This window comes from Saccopteryx bilineata, chromosome 1 (assembly GCF_036850765.1).
Source record: "Saccopteryx bilineata isolate mSacBil1 chromosome 1, mSacBil1_pri_phased_curated, whole genome shotgun sequence".
Taxonomy (NCBI): Eukaryota; Metazoa; Chordata; class Mammalia; order Chiroptera; family Emballonuridae; genus Saccopteryx; species Saccopteryx bilineata.
In genome coordinates this window covers 233,786,148-233,801,416 of record NC_089490.1, presented here as the reverse complement: position 1 = coordinate 233,801,416, position 15,269 = coordinate 233,786,148, and the positions used below count along the sequence as shown (strand labels likewise).

General features: G+C 47.7%; 1 protein-coding gene across 1 annotated transcript in view; it reads right to left on the bottom strand.

Moving 5' to 3' along the window:
* Positions 1–15,269, bottom strand: part of USH2A (usherin) — a 545,087-nt gene that overhangs the window by 30,124 nt on the left and 499,694 nt on the right. The window contains exons 62-64 of the mRNA XM_066238179.1: positions 11,330–11,557; positions 6,387–7,903; positions 4,749–5,070 (exon numbers count right to left, since the gene is read on the bottom strand). Coding sequence (XP_066094276.1) covers positions 4,749–5,070; positions 6,387–7,903; positions 11,330–11,557 — 2,067 coding nt within the window. The remainder of the gene's footprint in view (positions 1–4,748; positions 5,071–6,386; positions 7,904–11,329; positions 11,558–15,269) is intronic.

The following is a 15,269-nucleotide window of genomic DNA, read 5'->3' as shown; positions in this document are numbered from 1 at the left end:
CTTGACTGGGGGGGCTACAGCAGAGCGAGTGACCCCTTGCTCAAGCCAGTGACCTTGGGCTCAAGCCAGCGACCCTGTGTTCAAGCTGGTGAGCCCATGCTCAAGCTGGAGACCTCAGGGTTTCAAACCTGAGTCCTCCATGTCCAAGTCTGACGCTCTATCCCCTGCACCACCGCCTGGTCAGGCTAGACTTATTCTTTATTTGCATTTATAGTTTATGATATATCTATGATGTATTCAATAAATGTATTATTAGTGAATAAATAAGTTAGGTTTTGATAACAAATGCCATTAATGCTATTTCCAAGTGTCCACTTGGTGGTGGATAGCCCCTAACTACAGTGTGTCCGTAAAGTCATGGTGCACTTTTGACTGGTCACAGGAAAGCAACAAAAGATGATAGAAATGTGAAATCTGCACCAAATAAAAGGGAAACCCTCCCAGTTTCTGTAGGATGATGTGGCAGCATGTGCGCATGCGCAGATGATGACGTAACACCGTGTATACAGCAGAGCAGCCCACGGCCATGCCAGGCAAGATGTGGACAGTACAGAGGAAAGTTCAGTGTGTTCTGTGGCTCGCTAAATTCGAATCCGTGACCGAAGTGCAGCGTGAATATCGGCGCGTTTATAACAAAGCGCCATCACATAGGAATAACATTACTCGGTGAGATAAGCAGTTGAAAGAAACCGGCAGTTTGGTGGAGAAACCCCGTTCTGGTAGGCCATCAGTCAGTGACGAGTCTGTAGAGGCTATATGGGATAGCTACCTAAGGAGCCCTAAAAAATCTGTGCATGAGCCCACATCGAACTGCACTGAATAGGTATGAAACTGGGAGAGTTTTCCTTTTATTTGGTGATTTCACATTTCTAGCGTCTTTTGTTGCTTTCCTATGACTGGTCAAAAGTGCACCATGACTTTACGGACACACTGTATTTTCCGTCTGGAGCTGCCCTCACACATTCACTTCCTTCCACATGACTTAACACTATCCTACCAGAAACATCACGCTGCTCAGGGCCAGAATTGATCCTGTCCAGTTTTTACAAATTACAGATCACAAAGGCCAATCAAGGGATGCTAAAGTTTGATCAGAAGTTTGAAAAGTGAATGGTTATTGTTTATCCCTCCTTGGGGCCCCAGAATTTAGGACTGGAGGGAGCTTCTGTTTACAGAGGAGGGAAGATTGAACGAGGTCATTATGCCTTGATTATGGTCAAGGGTCCAGAAATAGTGGCAGAAGGATGGTCACCTGCCATCCCTCCTCCTTCTCCCTTCTAGCTTGTCACCTGTACTTTGGGAGCTTTTAAGGGGTTGGTGCAGAGGCCACCTGCGGTCCTCAGACAGGGTCCCCTTGTCTCCTGCAACATCCCTTCCAACCTCCTCTGCAAACAGTCTGGCCGAAACTGTTGGGGACAGTGTGGGTCAGCTGGAGGGCAGCTGTCCAGGGGGACCCCACAGTGCCAGCCAGCAGATCAGACCCACCCTCCAGGGAATCATCGGGTCTCCTCCCAGGCTGACCCGCCACGCCTGTCATTCCTCCAGTCACGAGGTGCCCAGAGCCTCCAGAGACCCTGCGTGTGTGTGGGCACTTCTCACCCAAGTCTGTCAGAGTAGGTGAGTTTCAGGAAAACCAATTAAGCCACTGACAGCATGATTCAGTGGGAGGGAGAGCCATGACAGGTCCCCAGAAACCCGCGGTGAGTCACCTCCTTAAGCGAGAGCATGGATAGGAGGCACAGCTACCCAGAGCAGCCCCTTGGCCTCAGCTCGCCCCCCGCAGGTCAAAACTGGAGTGTCTAGGGACTGAACTCACACCCAGGTCCCTCCTGGAAACCCGTGGACAGACTGACTATTGGCTTCATTAGCTTTCTGAGCCATGAAGAACTTCCCCACATTGAATCTGGAGGTTTATACTGTATTTATGATTAGTACATCCTGATTCTAAAAGGGTTGAAGGTAGAAATGAGTATTTCCTGTGAAAAAAAAGTCATGCTGGATCTGTAGGTATTCTTTAACAGGGCCAGGTAGGAGTGTGTCGGGGAGCAACATGTGATACTCTGAAGGCACCATGCAGAGGGCCACCTACCCAACCATGGTTACCACCGTCCTTCTGGTTAATGGGCCCTCAACTCTGGACAGAGTCTAAGTTCTTTGTTTTTATGCTCCACAAATGTAAGGATAACCTCAAAAATGCAACCCTCTGGAGAAGAGTCAAATCACTGACAGGTGCTGGGAGAACCAATGTATCGAGGACAATGAAGGTATTTTCTGATAGGCAACCTGCAGATGACAGAATACTCCGATGGATTTGTGAGCAATACCAGTTCATCTCCCAGACGACACGTTCTTCCGTAGGAGGGAAAGCCATCCTTTTATGGTGCGTTACTTCCTAACTGACTTCCGTGAGGCTACTCAGGGTCCAGATAGACTCAGCATGTACACAAGGCTACATAGAACCAATATTTTAGTTCAATGACTTCAGCATTTAATCTATACTTTTCAAACTAATTCCTGTAAAAGTTGGGTTTGGGGACTGATAGACTAGGGACATTTTGTTTGTTTGTTTTTTGCTACCCTCCTAAGGTTGTAACAACATGGGAATAGATAGTAAATGCAAATTTGAGATCAGTTTCATTTGAGAACCAAATTAAATACTTCCATTTGCGTGGAATGAATATGGAGGAAAAGCCCAACAGTAACAGTTACCAAAGAGATAGTGTATCCTGAGATCCTGCACATGCCCCCCCTTGGAAGTGGGGTACCTCAAATCCTCCTGCTGGGAAAACCAACTAGAGCTCTACACTCGCCCGGAGTGGACCATTCCCTGGGAAACCGAGATGAGCCCGCTGTAGATCACGTGGCCAACCATATAATCCCGTGGGGCAGCAGGATGCGGAAATGGCTCTCATCTCTCGTTTGCCCTCAGTCTCTCTGGGTCATCAGGTTTGTCTAATTAGAATTCAAGGACTTCATGCTGACCTCCCATCAGCTCTCTCACAGAGGGGCACTCTTACTCACGGGGGAGGCTCGGTAACTGAGAATACTGAGGTCCTCTGATCACTTGACACATTTCAGCAAAGATAAAGAGAAAACAACAAAAGGACAGCCACATAGGTGCTGGCTGTTTCTAACAGTGTCCTGTTTCCAACGGTGGCCCTGACAGGTGTCTCGTTCCTTTGTGACATAAACCATGACCCTGACCCTAAACCCTTGGGGCCTGATGTGTTGTTTTTCAATACTTGTATTTCTTTAGATTTTGGAAAGGGAATAAAACATACATACTGTATATTTGGTAATATCCCCAGAGTTAACTTGTAATAAAATAAGGGTTTTTTTGTTTTGTTTGTAGCAAAATATATAAATATTCACATTACATGGATAAATAAAATGTTATACAGAGTTTCAACTTTATTTAGATTGGGTTTTGTTTATCACATGAGTCTGGTCAGACCCAGAAAAGAATAATACTTTTGTTTTTAAGACGTCTTTAGATTTGGAATTTTAAACAAGGGACTAGGAATTTATCTTGATGCATTTCTCCATGCCTTCTGGGAATCTGTATTTGCAACTCTTACTAACGTGTCTGGGTAATTTGTCCTATAAGTTGTTAGCCTGAAAGGTGCTCTTTGCACACTTAAGATGTTACCTCTAACCACTGCCCTCAGGGCGTGCCTGCTGTGTTCCTGGGGACCCAGCGGCTTTGGTATTCCTGGCTAGGGCACGCTTCTCAGAGCTTGGTTTCTTCTGTTAGGAAACTATGCTGTGCACTGCGCCAGGCACTCCGCCTGCATCGGCTAGCCGCCCCCTGCTTAGACTGCTAGCAGGAGCCATGACTGTGGCGTAAGCAGAAGGGACACTGTGTGGTGTGTCAGGGACGATGGGACAGTGCAGAGCCAGCAGGGACAGGACTGAGATCGAGAATACTGCATCAGGACCTGCCACCCCCACCTTCTAAAACTCTGAGTCACCCTGATGAAGATGGGGCCCCAGGCGAGTCTGAGGGGCTGAGTGTGGCTCACCTGCACAACCCTCGGCCGGGGGACAGCCTGACATTGACTGACATGCCTGCCAAGCCTGAGCAAGGGCTGGGGCGTCCCTGCCCCACAGGATCACAAGAACACAGGGGCAGGCTGATGGGAACACAAAACCAACCTAACACTTGTGCTTTCTAGAACTCAGAAGATGTTCAGAATGTTTTTTTTAAATTCTTGGCTTTTTAGGGATATGCAGAGTCCTATTTTCTATATAAACTTATGCTAAACTTACTCCACCCCCATGCCCAGCTTAGTCATCTCCCTCTAGACTTTTCTCAACATCTCCTGTCTTTCTCAGGTACAGGGGCTGGAGGTGACTGCCATTAGGTTCTATTTCGTCTTGGTACAATGACTGCATTGTTGCCAAAGGGATCTTTTAACAAGGAGCATTTCCTGCCCAGGGAACACTGACAGAGGGAAAGCTCTATGATACAAACTGCTTCATCAACAGGACACACCAACAACTCTGCCTAAAACCTACGTGGGAAATAACAGGTCATGGACCAGGGACCAAGAAAATGAAGGCAGCAAATGAATATAGTCTTTTCCTCCCTCATTTACTGCTCGAGAATTATGAAAGAATATTATTAGCTTCCTTAAGCCCCATGTTTCTGTAAGTGGCTTTTCAAATTGCAAGCCCTTTTGTCTGCGCAGCCGCCAACGGGCGTGCACAACCTCCGCGTGAGCACAGTGGGGACCCGTGCCTCTTACCTGGTACTCATACTCTGTGAAAGGCAGCAGCTCGGAGTCCACAAAAGAGTCCGCACTCCCGTTATAGGTTAGAACAGCGCTGGGCTGTCCAGGCTGAGCTGCAACTTGTCTCCTGTACAACTCGTAGTATAAAACCTGGCCGTTTGGCTGAAGCGGTCCTGTCCACCAAAGGGACACCATGGGCTGGAACCCCCCTGGGGCCATCTGTGCCTCCAGGTGCGGAGGAGGCTGCCTGGCCGGGGCCATCTCTGGCGTCTGTATGGACGTCCAGTCGCTTGAAGCGCAGCCCAACATGGTGCACGCTTGAATTCGCACCTCGTACCTTCAGGACACAAGGCAGACGTTACTCACTATTAGCCAACTGGATTTTCATTGGCAGAACCTTTACATTACCAAGAGTTTTCAGATAAAAAGACAAGTAAATTTATATTTATTCTGATCAATAGCTAACCCTTTCAAAAAGGAACAAAGTCATAGTTCCACAGATATTTTATAACGTTGTAAACCTTCCCAGCTTTCCAAAACAAAGATTCTCATCTCTCTTGGGAAGGGTGGATATAATTCTTCCCTAAACAAGAATATATGGAATGAATAAATTTTCAGGATTCTTTCGGGTATGCAAATGCTTCCTGTCTACAGGGTTACTGGACACAGTGATGAAGGCAGGTCTCAGGGCATGTGACCCAGTTCCCAGCAGCCATGGGCTCTCCCGGACTCTGGGGTCCTCCCGGAACCCCCGCAGCCCTGGGCTTTCCCTGACCCTACAGCCAGAGCTGAATGATTCCCCAGGAGTACCTCCAGGTCATGAGGAAACACCACGTAGTTAAAGCCTCCCCGGTAATAAATCCCCTCTCTGAAACCTGACAGTTCACAACAGGCTCCCTAAACCACACACAGACCTTCCGGGGCCAAAGTTAACTCAGCCACATGCTAGATTATACATCACAGAGACACCTTATCGCCATCCCGTTAAACTCAACCAATCAATTACGTTAGGTCTCATAGCTGGTCTCCCACCACTTGGGAAGGTCTATTTACATAGTGGGAATGGTCCCCTTTCAACAAATGGGGCTTCTGGCTGCAAATGAGCACTTTTTTTTCCTCTGTTCCCATGCCCCATCCATTTTTGATGCCCTTATCTCTGGAAGAAGAGCCAGATTTCAGAACAAGGGCTCCCACAGAATTGATTTTGGATCGGTCCCACTCAGGCTGGTAACACCTATCACTCACAGGCACTTTTCCCCTTGTTTGTAATAACACCTTATTCTTTCCCCCCAGCGTGCAGCAGATGACCCACTTGGGCTCTCAGAACTGCCCAGGGGCTGGTCTTATTTCCAGGAGGAAGTAGATTTAGGAATTGACCCTATCTCTGTGCTATTTCTTCCAGGGATTGTGAACTGCAAACATTTCTGAAAGAAACTAACTCTCAAAATGTCACCTGCACAAATCCTCCTCTCCAGAGGTTATGACAGCACGCTGTCACTGGGTGAGGATGGGGTCCATCCTCTGTGGATGGTTCAACAGAGGGGGCTTGGGGATGCCACACATCCTAAGAGTCTTACCTTGACTGGTCCCAGGGCCCACACCACAGAGAGGACAGTGGCTTGCCCTTGACAGACCCAGAGGGAGCTAACCCACCTGTGAAATGGCTGCAGCTGGCTAACCAGGAATGCCCGCGTACCAAACGAACCATGGCTTGTGTTCACTTGCACGATTTCTGTTTCTCTTCCAAGCAGCTCGCGGATGAAGAGGATGTAGTTGACTATGTGGCCGTTGGTCCTCACTGGGGGGTCCCAGTTCACTAGGACCTCCTGGGGACCACAGGCCTGTAACTTCGGAGGTTCCATCCCTGAAGGCGCGGAGGGGCTGGTTCGGTCTCTGACGAGTGGGCTGGAGACACCGCCTTGGCTGTTGTTGGCAGTCACTGTGTAGCCGTACTCCACCCCTGGGGTGAGGGTGAAGTCGTGGTAGCGCGTTTCTAGTCCGGTGTAGATGATGGCCCCGTCCCTCCTGAGTTCGTAACTTCTCATCTGGCCGTTTGGGTTTCTGGGAGGCTTCCAGGTGACTTCTATCGACCCTGAGCCCGTGACCTGCAATTGTGGAGGGTCCATGTTCTGTGGCGGGGCCTCCAGGGTCCAGGTGGGTTGTGCCTCGCTGGCTGTGCAGCCTCCTTGGGTACAGGCCACCAGGGAGACGTTGTACTGCGTGTACGGCTGCAGGTGGGCCAGCAGCAGGGCCAGGCTCTGCCCGGCAGGGTACTCCTGACCGTCACAGCTCAGGGAGTACTTAGTGATCTCTCCGTTTGGAACTGATGGTGGTGACCAAGAAGCGTTTATCTGGGTGGCACTGATGGCTTGGAGAGCCGGGGGGCTGACCCCCGCGGGTGCGGCCTCGGGCGTCACGCTGTTGGTGGGCAGGCTGGTGCGGCAGCCCCCCGCCGTGCAGGCTGCGACCGCGTAACTGTACGTGGAGAAAGGGAGCAGCTCTTCGTCCGTGTAGCTGAAGGTGCGGGCGTCAAAGCTGAGAGGATGGGGCGCCCCATTCCTGTGGAGCCGATAGGACTGGATGACACCATTTGACTGCTCCGGGGGGGCCCAGGACACCAGCAGCTTTGGGGGGTTCCTAGAGACACAGGTGATGGCAGGCGCAGAGAGACCTTCCGGGGGCGCCGGCAGCGTCCTGACTGCAGTCCAGGAGCTACATGCACGGCCTGCTGAATTCCACGCGCGAACCTGATACTCACATGGCATCCACGGCCGCAAGCCAGTGTCGTTATACAGAAACGCGTGCCTTTCTGTCCTGTGTTCCGTGAAGACCGTTTTCTCGCCAGCCGGGTCTGTCCGATTCCCTGCAGTGTCCTCCGTTGAGCATCTGCGAATCACTTCATAGCGAAGGATCTTCCCGTTGGGGCGCGTGGGCTCAGGCCAGGCCAGCTCCACGCTGGTGGAGCCCACGGACTGTACGGTGGGGGGCGGCTGGGCGTGGGGCGGGGCCTCGTCCGTCCGCACCAGCTGGGGTGCCGCGTGGGCACAGCCCGCCCGTGTGCAGGCCTCCAGGATCAGCGTGTACACGGTGGACGGCTCCAGGCGGCGGAAGAGGAACTGGCGGCTCAGGCCCGCGTACTCCAGGATGCCCTCACTGAATATGTGGTAGGTCTGCAGTCAGGGGAGACGGGAGAGGAGACAGACAGGAGGGGAGATGGGAGAGGAGATGGGAGGGGAGATGGACGAAGCGTGAGGCCTGGGTTTGCTTTCCTGTCCCTGTGTGCCTGTCCCCGCGGCCACTTCTCATCCCAATGACCCTGACCTGGAAAGAATCCCATATACAGTTCACACAAATTAGGGGGAACTTGCAGATACCCTAGTACTTTCAGCCTTTTGTATGGTGCATTTTCACCAATGAAATCCAAGTTGGTTTTGCATCTCATTTGCATAATTGAACAACTTTTTTTGACTTATTTGCTTTTCTGTTCTTGTTTAATAAAAAAAAATCAAATGCTTCTTTTTTTTTAACCACTTCATATTCATTTTGGAATAGCCCCTAATTTTTGTGAGCAGTATATAATTTGGGGAATATAACCTCAATTCCATAGAAAGAGGAAAATGTTTTTCTCCGCTTATTTTTTTTAGGGGTGGATATTACGTAAGTATGATTCGTCCCTATAGGCGGTAGTAACTCCCCATCATGGCATCTCTCCAGAGGGGATGGGACACGTGTCAGTGTCTCTTGGGAGGAAGACCTAGTTTGAAACGTTCCCACAGCTGGTTCCCAGGGAGGCTTAACTTAAACTGGAATATTGACACCCTTTAATATTATTTAAGAGGAAATGGCTTAGACTTCTGGAAATCTATCTATGTTGGACTATTGTATTTTGGGGTGATTGTCTTGTTGGGGTCCCAGGGCAAGACTACACACCTGAGGAAAGGGGAACGGGGTATTTTCTGAAGAAGTTAGGTTCTGTAATCAATGTGAAAGCCGCTGTGTCTCCCTGCCCCGCCCTCTCCCCTCCTGTGTTCACCGGGCAGATCTCTTCTTTTCATCTGGAATTCGCTGCAGAGCCTCTGTCCACATTCCCTGCCTTACCATTCCCACCCCAACCAACCCTCCCAGGTATCCCATTCCATCACTTGATCTTTTTGTCAAGTTACAATGAACCTCTCCTTTCCAAATTCAAGCTTATGTCTTCGTGCCCTCATTCTACTGGGTCTCTCAACAGCCTCTGTCATATTTCCTCTTCCCTTTCAGGACAGCCCACTCATTTGTCCCCTTTCCCTGCTACCTCACTTGGTTCTTCTCACTCTCCTTTGCTGGCTCCGCCCCCTCCTCCTGACCTCCAGGTGTGTGGACCCCCAGGGCTAGACCGCAAGCTCTCGTAGTCTCTGGTTAGTCTCTCCATAGCCGAGCTCCGCCAGGCTCGTGGCTTTGAATACAACCCTCCTGCTGATAAATTGCCGGTATATCTATCTTAGCAAAGAATGCTCAAGAGAGTCCTAGACTTGTGCCTCCAACAGCCTCTTTGCTCGCTCAAGACCAAAGTCCAGAAGACATCTGAAGTCCCCGTTTCCTCCCTGTTTCACACCCTGTTCAATGACGTATCTTCTCACCTCTGCCTTCTGAGTAACTAGAGCTCCAATCCCCCAGATTTCTCAGCCTTCACTACTCCCACTCTGGTGCCAGCCAACTTCAGCTCTGCCCTGAATCCCTGAGCCGCTCCCACACTCCGCCAGTCTTCTTAGCGCCCACTTTCTACCTCGCAGCCAGGGCCATTCTGAAAACCGCATACTTGCCTGTGCTGTGCCTTTGCCTCCACCCTCCAGTCATTTTTCATTGCCCAGAGAATCAATTCCAAACTCCTTATCGCAGCCCTCGAGGTTGGGCACAGTCTACTGCCTGCCCTGGCCAGCCTGGTCCTCTGGCCGCCAGTGTCCGCTCTCCCTATCCCCCCACCCACCGCACTGCCCCCCTTTAGTTAAATGCACCAAGTTCATTCCTGGCTCCAGGCCGTGTGGTAGCTGTTCACTTTGTTGGGAACATTTTGCCCTCCTATCTCCACATGACTGACTCTGTCCTGTCATTCAGGGCTCAGCTCAGAAGTCAACTCAATTCAAGCGATCACTCATTCTAAAATAGCCTGTGCTGACATAATTACCTCATTCTGTTTAATTTCCTGTGCAGCATTCCCCACGCTGCGATTCTTTTGTTTATTTGTCCACTGTCTTTCTCTCTGTACACTCACATGTATGCACATGTGTACACACACACACACACACACACACGCATGCATATACACATACTGTCTATAGGAGCAGGGCCCTGCCTGTCTTATTCACTCCTGAATAAACACCTGGCACTTAATAAAAACTCCAAAAATATTTGGTGAGAGGTGCATTAAGGTAAAGAGACATTCCTGTCATCTACCATGGCAGGAAGAGGCAGACCAGAGATAGGAAGGAAGCACGCAGTTGCAGGAGTGATGCTTTGGTGATGGGTGTGAGGGAGGGAAGAGACTCCTCTCTCTGACGGGGCCCTTGGGGCTGGGGCTTGGGTTTTCAGGTCGCGGATCCTAAGGCCCCAGTGTCCCGCCCCAGAACTGGGCAAGCCTGGCCCTGCCACATGCTGGCAGGCAGCATGGAGGGGCTGGCTACAGGCCTGGGCGTGGCCGGAAAGCAGCCTCTGTGCCAAGCGGTGGGGCCCCTCCATGAGGGTGGCCCTAAGCCGGGAGCTCTGGGGACATTTGCAAATCTCCAGGTGATTTCCTGGTGTCACCCCACTCACAGGGTTTCCAGAGAAGCTTTATCCAAAGTCTGAGCTCAGTCTTAACTGGTATTAATAGTGGCGAAGGAAGGACAGAGTGGTTACAGCAGGCACAGGCTGGGGACTCAACGGCCTGAGCTCCAGAAGGCAGAGATGAAGGTCTGAGAGGGGTCTGAGAGGTGGTTCTGGCCAGAGCAGACAAGAGGCAGAGGCAGGAACAGACAAATAGGAGAGTCGCCACCCCCTGGGGAGGAACATCAGACAGGGAGACAAGGTGTGGTATTCACGTGGGTGATGGTTTCGAGTATCCAGATGTGGGCCAGTGATGGAAACAAGCCCACTCCTCATGGCTACATATGGCGACCAGGGGGCAGCAGATGTGTGGGACTTCCTGTCTTTGGCTTAGCAAGCTCTGTTTCAGGCTTAAGCAAATAACGAAGGGGGCTAATTCAGGAGGCAGTTGAGAACACTCACTTAGAGTTCAGTTCTAGTGTGATAGCCTGGCTTCAAATCCCCATGCAATCATTTGCAATGAGGGCTTGGGCAGTTCCTCAGCTTTTCTGTACCCTCTGAGGTTTGGCGGTGCCTACCTAGCAGGGGAGAGGTGGAGATGAAATGAGAGGACCTGTGGGGAGCTCTGCCCAGCACTGGGACCACAGGAGGCCTAACACGCTCGTCTCTGGTCTGTGACTGAGTGCTAGAGAAGCTATCGAGGAGAATTAAACAGATGGTGCAGGGAGCTGTCCCACACGGACCCGACAGCATGGCAGGGCTCCCCTAGTTATCCGAAGAACACCAGACACGGTTCCGTGTACAGGGGGACTCACCCTAATCACACCGTTGGTCCGCTCAGGCTCTGCCCACCGCAGGAGCAGGGCCCTGCCATTCTCTCTCTGTTCTACCGTCAAGGTGCTCGGTCCACTGGGGGAAGATTCTAGAGTCCGGACTGGAGTCCAGGGGCTTGAAACTTCTCCTGCTTGGTTTGTGGCCACAATGCCGATAAGATACATCGTGAACGGTTCTAACCCGAACAGCTGGGCCTGATGGCTTGTTCCCTGTAAGAAATAAGCAGGTTTGTCTGTTTGTTTGTTTTAGAAAACAGCTAACAATAGCTGGACAGTCCATTCTCTAAGACACAACATAACAGCAGCAGGGTTTTGAATTATTAAGAAAACAATGTTTTCTTTTTTCTTGTTCTTGACACCCTGGATATATTATGTAATGTTGTGTGATTTTAGACACGTACAAAGTGTGGATCAGATAGGGCCCCTGGCTTTTCTCAGCCTGCAGCCTAAAGGATGTGAAATATAACACTTTCTCTGACCCCTCAGAGATCACCCTGCTCACAGTGGAACCGGCTGAACAACCCCCCTTCTCTGTCCTCAGTTCCTCACACTGTTTGTTTCCACGTGAGACACTCCCCACCTTCCTATCTCCCTCTCTCCATCTTCCAGTGGGTATTCATATCCTACAAATGCAAGAGAATAGTAACAAGAAGCCCACTGGACTATTAAAGGCAGACACCTATAGAGAAGTCTGCTATTAATCCAAATGTGGAAATATTGTATTTGTTTACAATGCCATACTTGAAACTATAAAATGTACCAAGAGTAACTGTGAGTTAGTCTTTGAGAATTTGGTCGTTATTGACTTAAAAGAAAAAAGAAACACGGGAGAATTAATATATTTTATGTAACTTAACTGGAGCTGAGAATCCTAATGCTTTCAAAGAGCCTAGGACACTCTAAATAGGGACTGAATAGGTATGTATGTTTGCAGGTAGGAATTATGTCTGCAAGTGGACCAGTAATGTGTGCACAGGTACATGCATACATAAGCGCACACACAAATAGGTACTTCTGTTGTGGCCCATTCCCATTGGATGTGAATAATCCAGAGGAAGTTCTGACTGTTATAACAGGCTGTTTCTACTCTAATGGTATACAGGTCATCTTGGTTTATTAGATGCTTAAATGTGACCACTGTCCTCTTTCCTTGGTGGGCACAGAAGAAGGGATGTGAGGTGAAGAAGAGAAAGTTATTTCTGAGAGTAGGTACCCAAAAGCACCAGACAAAATTATGTGTCTGAAAATTCTCCTTAATGTGGAGGCATTCAAATTATCATTTTGAATAAAATCTAAAACAAGGTGGCAAAATCAAACTGAATCATTTTCTCCCTAAAAAAAAAATACAACAAAACAACCAAAAAAATAAAACAAACAAAAAAATGGAAGACAACACCATAAAACATACTGTGGAAATAATTTCTGACACTGTTTCCTCATATTCTTGGTTACAAGTTTCCACTGTGTTAATATTTCTCATTGTTCATTAAACACAAGCAGAGAATATAATTTCCTCCAGTTACCAAAGTCTAGTAAAGTCAATTTTCCTGTTTCAATAAGTGCCATAACGATAGTACATGCTAACCTCCTGAAATCTTTTAATATTTAAACATTTGCTAAGCGACCAGACTCAGAAACAAATTTTACAGAAATACTAATTTCTCTTTTTTAAAATATTAAAAGTTCAGTCATAAATATTTAAAACTTATTTCTCCACAACATTGGATTGGTCTTTTAGATAAATACAGCACAGAACCCGAATGACCATAATGCATATTAAATCTGAAGATGCTACAAGTCCCGATTACAAACACTCTTTTCTGATAAATGATTCCTTTTCTCTGGAAATAGGGCAAACATGGGCAAGATTAATAATGCAAAAAAGGAAAAACTTCTTTCTTCAGAATACTCAGTAGTAGATGCCAACAGGAACATAAGCTCCAAAGCAAACAGTAATCACCTCTAACAGATTACCTATGAAACAGGTAGACTGTTGGGGGACATTTTAGAGATAGCTTTTGTCATAAGAAACATGAAAAGCATGTGGGTTATAAAGCAAAAACATATGTATATTGTCAATAGCAGCACCTGCTCAGTGACAGTTTATTTCAGCGCCGAGGATTCGGTCCAGCCCCTAGATGGCAATATTATCAAACACTTCTGGGGGCGTGAGCCCTTAATGATGAACAACCGGCATTCAGATATCCAACACACTCCAGGCAACCGTTGCAAGAATAACACAACTGATTTCATTATAGATTCTTCTAATGCGCATTTATAGCTCAGATCCTTGAAAGCAGAAGTATTCAAAATGCCCTGGCCTTGAGACCTTCATCATCTTAAGGTAGAAATAAGACTGGCAGATCTCAAGTTGAAGTTCATGCCTGCCTAGCAAAGAAATGTTTAGAGGTCTGCTCCTACAAAAGGTGATTACAACAGCTGTTTTTGCTTCATTTGGTCTACTTCTTTTAAAAAAAATAGGAACAATCACATATTAGAAATGTAAAGAAGGGTTTTTATATCATAAATTTATACTAAGAACAAGTTCTCACATTAGGTTAATTTGTTATTTTGGAAGAGCTACACACACACACACACACACACACACACACACTCCCTTAAATAACCCTTATGAATAGCCTTGCTTTTTGTTAATGTTTAGTAAAGGCCAAGTGAAAATAAAATAAAGACAATTTTAAAACGGCAAAATAACCATTACCAATTTATTCTTTGATGTTTTGAGAAATAATTTATCCTCTCCTGAATAGATTTCCAACATCAAAGTTCACTACTTGTGAACCCAGCTGTAGAATGTGGGCTCCGTTCACTCTGTGGAGTGGGTGATGTCTTGTTTATTCAGGTATGTGAGATTTTTCCTTAGTCACAGTATTTGCTTGGGGCTGTCAATCTTTTACTGTTTTAGATTTAACTCCTCTGAAAATGCAGCATTCTGTCCCACTGACTTGTAAAAGTCATCACTAAAAAAATCATTGTACTTCCTTTCTCTCTTCTGTTCTCCCCCTTTTAAAAATTATTTTTATTTAGAAATTAAATTTAATGGGATGATATTGATCAATAAGAGTACCTAAGTTTTAGGTGAACATCTCAATAGCGTTTGAACTGCGTTGTGTGCTCATCACCTGAAGTCAAATCATTTTCTTTCTTCCCCCATGGAGATTGTCTTAATTCAATATGTTTACTTCTTTCTAGTCTTTGTCATTATTTTGCTTGCTCTTTTCCCCTCCCTCTTACATCCTACTGACTTTTGGTAGCTCTCTCTCCTCCCCTTCCCTCCTGTCCCCTCATCTCTCTCTCTCTCTCTCTCTCTCACATACACACAGCCCTGACCTATGGGGGTCAGGGACCTTTTTCCTCTCATATCCACATCCACATAAGATTCCTATTTTTTATTCTAGAAGTATATTAACTACCTTTGTTAGGCAGCAAATGAAAAGAATGACTCAACAAAGGGAAAGAGAAATAATCGGCAAGCTAATATTTCCAATGGGACTTAGCTCCCCCTTTTTCTAGCTTATACGCATTAAGGTCGGGGTCTGGCTACAAATCAGTGCATCCTTTCATGAGACACACAGAAGAGACTCTGGACCACACGGCTGGTTGAGGCTCTGCTGCCAATTTGATCTACATTTTAACCTCTCAACTCTGCTCCTAGAGGCACACGAAACTACTTGGAGTCTTCAGCCGTCTGACAATTTTACACCATCTCCTCTGATTATTTCTGACGACTTGAAGTGCCCCAAAGGTGGCCCTGGGGTCAATAGGTTTATGTAGGTTGAAAATGATCAAAAATTATCATTGATCTGCAGCTGTCAATAAGAGGCTGTGTGGGGAGACTCCCTGCACAAATGTTTAAACGGCACAAAGCAACCTAACTTAGTCATCTTTGAGTCTATTGATCTGA